At 48.1% G+C, this 7,497-nt stretch overlaps 1 protein-coding gene across 2 annotated transcripts in view; it reads left to right on the top strand.

Moving 5' to 3' along the window:
• The first annotated feature begins 5,845 nt into the window (after positions 1-5,845).
• The window catches only part of GALNT12 (polypeptide N-acetylgalactosaminyltransferase 12), a 43,711-nt gene continuing 42,059 nt past the window's right edge, over positions 5,846-7,497 (top strand). Inside the window, exon 1 of one of the 2 annotated variants that reach the window (XM_055271703.2) lies at positions 5,846-6,291. In XM_055271703.2, coding sequence (XP_055127678.1) covers positions 5,909-6,291 — 383 coding nt within the window. In that variant the 5' untranslated portion in view covers positions 5,846-5,908. The remainder of the gene's footprint in view (positions 6,292-7,497) is intronic. The other variant, XM_063636186.1, reaches the window with a different exon arrangement.

The following is a 7,497-nucleotide window of genomic DNA, read 5'->3' as shown; positions in this document are numbered from 1 at the left end:
CCCAGGCCTGAAGGGGAAAAGGGGAGAGCAGGTACTGGAATTCTGTAAGAGAGAAAAACTGCAGAGACCTACCTGACAGGAGCTACAGCCTTTGGTAGAGGGACAGAGCCAACCCACAGCAACTCAGTAGGGAGCTATCCTCAGAGGAATAAAAACCTCTGACCTCACTCTCCTCCTGCCCTCTGATCTCCTGCCAGTGCTCCTCATTAGTAAACCCTACTGGAAGCTAGAGGCTTAGAGCCTGCTGATATAGTTCATGCAGTCTGCCTCCCAGGGCCCAGAACAGGGTGAAGAGAAACAGCAGGGACAAATGGATGATGTCTAGCACCTAGATGCTCAATCTGGGGTTCTTGGACCAGCAGCACTGGTATCACCAGGGAGCTTGTTAGAAATGTGGCATCTTGGGCCCACACCAGACCTACTTAACGAGATCCAGCATTTCAGCAGGATCCCAAGGTGACTCACCATACCATATATTAAAGTTTGTGAAGCACAGATCCAGCACATCTTTCTATGCAAGTATAGCTATAGCCTTATCGTTTATGAATTCTCTTCCAGCCTTTTTTTTTTTTTCATTGGTCCCTGTGTTGGTTTGGATCCTCTAAGAATCAGATGCCTAGATGTTTGTTTGTTTGTTTGTTTGTTTTCTGGGAAAAATACCTACAAAGGACAAAGAGGGAAAGTGTGTAATCCCAGCATTTTGGGAGGCTGAGGTGGGTGGATCACTTGAGGTCAGGAGTTTGAGACCAGCCTGGCCAACATGGTGAAAACCCATCTCTACTACAATACAAAAAAAAAAAAAAATTAGCCAGGTGTAGTGGTGTGTGCCTGTAATCCCAGCTACTCGGTAGGCTGAGGCATGAGAATCGTTGGAACCTGGGAGGCGGAGGTTGCAGTGAGCAGAAATCATGCCTCTGCACTCCAGCCTGGACGATAGAGTGAGACTCCATCTCAAAAAAAAAAAAGAAGGAAAGGGGAAAGTGGGGGAAAAGGGATGGGGAGCCCTCGGACCATGATGCAGGTCTGATACTTGAGAAAGGAGAGTGGGAAGTGAGGAGGGAAAGTCTCAGCCAGGCAGATGGGGGATTCCCAAGCACGGGTTGTGTCCTGTATCATGCAGATGTGGCCAGGTTCTGGTACCACACCATGCTCGGTCACTGACTGGAAGTAGCCAGAGGATACCACAGAGGATCCAAAGGCATAGCCACTGGGAGCTCGCAGTCAACCGTGTTTCCCCTAAAAGTTTCTCCCAAAGGGTGATCTGAGCAATGCACCTCATTTCCAACACAATTCCATTCAACCAACTTTTTTAAATTAAAATATTTTCTTAATTTTGAATTTTTTAGACACGGTATCTTGCTTTATTGCCCAGGCTGGAGTGTAGAGGCTATTCACAGACACCATCATAGTGCACTGCAGCTTCAAATTCCTGGGCTCCAGTGATCTTTCTGCCTTAGCCTCCTGAGTAGCTGGCACTATAGGTGTGTGCCATGGTACCAAGCTCAGCCAGCATTTACTAAGTGCCTTCTGTGTGCTAGGCATTATTTGTGTTGAATGATAGAAACATGGCCTCATGGCTCCCAGGGAATCCCACATGACTGCAGAACAGTGGGGTCTATGAGTTTTCATCATCCATTCAAAGGAAGATATCACAGTTTGGAGGATGCCACTGACAGCTTCATGGGAGAGCTTGGCTACAAGTTGGGCAGAAATGATGGGTAGGGTCTAGGTCGTTGTAGGAAAAAGGAGGAAACATATTGGAAGGAGAGAGTAGGGGGACAGGAGGACCACAGACTGACAGAGTGGATTAGGCAGGAGATAAGGAAGGCTTAGAAGTAAAATAATCTTGAAAGAGTACAATATTTACTTTAAATATCTTTTTTTCCTAATGAGGTAATGATTGTTTTAAAGAATTCTGATGTTGTAGAAATATAGAATGTAAACTCCTTGAGATCAATGGCTTTGGACATTGTTTACCTCAAATCCCCAGAATCTAGCACACTGACTCCCAGAGGGTAGGTGATCAATAAATATTTGTTGAAAAAAACAAATAAATGGAACAAAAGTGAAAGGAGCACAGAATCTCACCCATCAGAAGTAAATATAATATAGTTAATGGTTTGGTAACTATTCCTTTAGATTTTTTCCTCTTTCATATGTTAATATATATTATTTTACAAAAATAGGATCATTCTATTCCTATAGCTCCATGACTTGCTTCTCTTTTCTTTACAATGCATCTTGAACACATGTGTATGTTAAATGCCTACAACTAACTCATGCTTGTAAATAGCACTGTGGTATATTATGGTATTGTATGGATGTGCAATATTTTATTTTATAATCTCTTGATGGAAATTTGGATTGTTTCCAACTTTTTGCTTTATATACAATACTGCCATAAGCTTCCTTGTATGCATATCTTTTGAGCACTTATGAGTCTATGTTTGTTGGATAGATTCCTAGATGTGGAATTACAAAATCAAAAAGATGTTAACATGAACATTTCTAATAAATGTTGCCTAATTGCTTTCCAAAAGGTTATACAAGTTTGCATTCCGACCAACAGTGGATGAGAGTGTGTTTTTTCACATCCTTGCCAACACTGGAATTAATAACCTTTTTCATTTTTGCCAGTCTGATAGGTGAAAAAATATTTCAGGTAGGTTTATTTTGTATGTATTTTAGAGAGATCGAGCATATTTTCATACTTGTATAAACCATTTATAACCTTTTGGGTGGGAACTGTATATTCAAATCCTTTGACAATTTTTATTTCTGTTTGTTCTCTTTATTTCCCTATTGATTCACATACTGGGTAAATGTCATCTGCAAATATCTCTTTCTGACTTGCCTTTTGTTTCTGGACTTTGTATTACACTGGAAGACTTACAGAATCAAAATTTTTTATATAGTCACATTTAGAAATATTTTCCATATGGTCTCTGGTTTTTCTCATTCAATACTTTTATCATTAAATTCCTTCCCTTCCCTCCCTCCCTCCCTCCCTCCCTCCCTCCCTCCCTCCCTCCCTCCCTCCTTCCTTCCTTCCTTCCTTTCTTCCTTCCTTCCTTCCTTCATTTTTTTCTTATTTACTGTGGAATCTTCAGATCATTTGGAATTTATTTTGATGTAAAGTGTGATGTTGGGACTTGATCTGAATTTTTTCCAATGGGACTTGATTTGAATTTTTTCAAATGGTTATCAAGTTGTCCCAATTATTACTTGAATTAGGCACATGTTCCCCACTAATATTTGAAATACCACATCTACCACAGATCATATTAAACTCTAAAAGGAATATAATAACTCCTATGAAGAGAGCTAATATGACAAATTAAAAGCACCTTCTAGAGATATCTACTTGTTGGTGAGCAGCCGATGACATAACATGGTACGGTTAGTGAACAGAAAAGCCCCCTAAAAATAGCAATAAACCCAAGGGCTTTACCTCTGTTGAAAAGATGCTAGATTTCCAACAAGCTCCCAGGTGGTACCAATGCTTCTGGTCTAAATATCACACTTCACTCAGCAAGGTGCTGGACATCTTCCATTTGCCTTACTGACACTCTCTCCACTCTGTTTTGTGCCCCGGAGGCTGACTGTGTAGACTGTATCACTCAATCTTCCCAACAACCCTGTTCAGGTGGTGCTATCGTTATATCACCATATAATAGATGAGCAAATTGAGCCGAGATAAGTAAAGTAACTTGCCTGAGGTCACACTGCAATTCGTGATGGGGCTGGGTTGAGCTCAGGCAAGTGGGCTCCAAGGTTGTGTTCCGACCTCCTAAGCTAAGCTGCCTTTGGATCTCATTGCAGCCTGCCCAACAGTGAGTGTTGTGGTGGGAAATCCTGGACTGGGAGTCAGGAGACCCAGATACAAATCCTCCCTCTGCCGTTTGCATGTTGTGTAACCTTGGGCAAGTTGCTTCACTTCTTGAGTCTACATATTCTCATTTGTCAACCTTGCAGGGTTGTCATAGGGTGAAATGAGAAAGTACATGAAAAAGAAAGTCCAGCAGTTTACAGGACACAGTGAGTGCTCAGTAAACAACAGCTTTTATCTGTTACCTGGGGCTTGAGCCCATGTCTTGTAAGGCCTAATTGCATTTCTCTTTTCTCTGTATCTGAACCTCTATTGAGAAGCATTCCAATTTGGCAAGCGGATCCAAGACATTATGAATTGTAATCCTTGTCTGTTTTCTAATCTGACTGCAGATCTTAAATGTGTTGGGTGTCTGAACAGAGGCCAAAGGGCTCAGGTCCAGGCCTACCCGCCTTCTGGCATTAACCAGCAGACTCCATTCTGCACGGGAAGCAGGTGGGGCCCTGAGCACTGTGGGAAGAGCCACTTCCCTCTAGTCTAATATTAGCAGCAGGTTGTCTTAAGTTGGAGCTGCTTTGCATGGTTCATCCCAAAACCCATCCCCCTCTCGCAACCCGAGGGAGATTTCCTCTGGGGATACCAGTAGCCAGAGGCTATGTGAAGACAACAGCAAGTCAGATTCTACCTCTACCTGAGCCGCCAAGTTCAAGGTCCTCTCCCCACCCTGTGTCTCAGACCCCGCATTTGTCAATGAGAGAATTGGACCAGATTTGTGCTTTTTAAACTTTCTGGGCTTCTGGTCTCCTTGAGAATATTTGATAAAAAGGTCTGGACCAACTTCCATGGTAAAACAAACAACAAAAAATACAGCTTACACTCTATCCTTCTGCAGGGGATACAGAACGATTCTTTTCCCTGAGCTAGACACCAGCAGAGGGAGTTCCAGATTAATTTAAGATATGATTTGAAATCTCTGCTATCACTTTTACATTCAGATATCTGTGTAAACATTACTTCATCAGAGAAGATTTCCAAAACCCCCACACTAGATCAAGTTCTACTATTCTAAGCCCTTTTAGCGCCCTGCAATTCTTCTTCAAAATACTTAACACAATTCTAATTATCTTTTTAATAGTCTACTCCATTAGACTTACTTCGTCCCTGGCAGCTCAAGGCTCCCACAGCAGTGATCTCATGAACAGGGTGGCAGCTTCATGACCTTTTTTGGTTGTTGTTTAATATAAACAGGATCTCGCTCTGTCACCCAGACTGCAGTGCAGTGGCGCATAGTTCACGGTAACCTCCAATTCCTGGGCTCACACAATCCTCCTGCTTCAGCATCCTGAGTAGCTGGCATTATAGGCACGTGCCACCATGCCTGGCTAATTCTGAAATTTTTCTGTAGAGATGGGAGTCTTGATATGTTGACCAGTCTAGTTTTAAGCTCCTGGCTTCAAGTGATCCTCCTACCTCGGCCTGGGATTACAGGTGTGAACTATCATGTACAGCCTTCATGGCCTTTTGCTCCTAGCCTCAGAGGTCACAGAGCTATCACGAGGCGAGCCAGGCGAGGGTTTGCTATTCAAGGACTCCAAAGAGTATGGCAGAGGCTGGGCCTGCAGAAGTCAGTAGGGTAGCGTGGTGTCTGTTGATCTCATCGCACCTCCATCTCCTCATCTGTAAAAGGGAGCTCATAATCCTAGTTGATGGTTGTTTTATTGGCCTGTGTAAAGATCAGATGACATAATGGCAGAATTCATAGCACCCTGCAGGGTGCATTCAGCCAACACTTAGCGCCTACAATATGCCAGGCGCTAAGGGTTCTACCACCACTATCTCTTTCATAATGCACCATAGCCCAAGAAGGAGGATGCAAGTCTCAGCCAGCCCACGTGAGCACCCTGCCGAAATGAGCCACCCCGGGGGCTGCGCTCGGGCTGGCGGGCGGCTGGACGGAAAGGGGGCGGCGCGCAGGTGGGGCGGGCCGGGGGCGGGGCGGCGCGGCGGTTCCGGGATCCGGGTCCCGGCCTCCACCGCCGCCTTGAGGCGCGCTGAGCGCTGGCCGCAGTTGGCAGGCGCATGTGGGGGCGCACGGCGCGGCGGCGCTGCCCGCGGGGACTGCGGCGCGGCCGGGAGGCGCTGTTGGTGTTCCTGGCGCTGCTGGTGTTGGCCGGGCTGGGCTGGGTGCTGCGGGCGCAGCGCGGGGCCAGGGCCGGGGCCGGGGCCGGGGCTGCCGATCCGGGACCCCCGCGCACCCTGCGCCCCGGGCGGCGCGAGCCGGTCCTGCCGCGGCCGCCGGTGCCCGCGAACGCGCTGGGCGCGCGGGGCGAGGCGGTGCGGCTGCAGCTGCAGGGCGAGGAGCTGCGGCTGCAGGAGGAGAGCGTGCGGCTGCACCAGATTAACATCTACCTCAGCGACCGCATCTCACTGCACCGCCGCCTGCCCGAGCGCTGGAACCCGCTGTGAGTGCACAGCTCGGGGGAGGAAGCCCGCCCTCAGAGCCCCGGGCCTCAGTTTCTCCATCAGAGCAGTGGCAGGGCGGGGAGCTGGGGTCTCCAGGATGGCGCGTCTTATTGAGTCTTTCTCCGAAGACGATAGTGTAAGAGCTCATATGGGGGCGGGGAGGCAAGAAAGTAAAAAAGACGAAAGTAGAAAAAAAATTACCAGAAATTGGCAAGTCTGTTAGTGATCTCTTAGCTCCCTTCTCCTTGAGAAGTTATCATCTCCCTGAAAAGGTGGGGGTCAGGGCTAAGCAGACGGGTTTAAGGCGAGGACCCCCCAGCACCCAAAGGACAACCCCGCTCTGCCCGCCTCGCAGTGCCTCCGCGAAACTGACAACTCCTCCGGGCGGGGACTGGCTCCATTCATTCATCTGTGTGTGCTAGGGCCTAAGGGACAAACAAGATGCGAGGGAGCACCCCACAGGTGAAGCGAAAGGTGGCTGTAAGGCCCCTCAGCGCTAGAAAGCCTCCTTGCGCTCTCCCTGGGCATTGGATTTCTCAGCTTTGAGTGGAGGAAGGCGGGAAGGGGCACGGGGTAGGAAGGACTCCTACTGGCCGTGATCCACCCCAGCTCACTCCTGTGGGTGGTGCTGGACTGGAGCCAGCGTGGTCAGAGGCCTAGTTCCTGTTGGAGCTACTGGCTGGGCAGGTTGTGCCCCTGCCTTGGTGAGGATCTAGGGCACACGCTGGCAGCAGGAGGAAGGACAGGCGGCTGCTGCCACCTTTGCCGCTGGGCCTTCTGGGCTCTCACTTTTTCTTCGAGGTGTCAGGGATCTTCCAAGTCCTTTTTTGAGCCCCTTCCTTACAGACTTTGAGGAAAAGAGGACTCAGAGAGGGGGTTCCCATTGGAGCTGGTGGTGGCAGCCTGCTGTGTGCACCAGGCACCTGCCACTCCTCTCCCCTCCAAGCCATTCCTGCTTTACAGGTGTGGAAATAGGTTCGGAAAGGATAGGTGACCCACCCAAGGCCCCTCAGCTGGAATGTGGTAGGACTGGTCTGGAGGGACTAGGCCCTTCTGGCCCACTTGGCACCATGCTGATCTCAGGATTTTAGGGGCCTGCTCCATGGTACCTTGGCCAGAGAGACCGTGAATGATGGAATGAGGATGCCCCACCTCTGCCCCACTGTTTCCACTGCCTTCCCTATTTTGGTGATCTCCTCATGCTT

This window comes from Symphalangus syndactylus, chromosome 3, assembly GCF_028878055.3.
Source record: "Symphalangus syndactylus isolate Jambi chromosome 3, NHGRI_mSymSyn1-v2.1_pri, whole genome shotgun sequence".
Classification (NCBI taxonomy): Eukaryota; Metazoa; Chordata; class Mammalia; order Primates; family Hylobatidae; genus Symphalangus; species Symphalangus syndactylus.
This window is presented reverse-complemented; position numbering and strand designations above follow the sequence as displayed.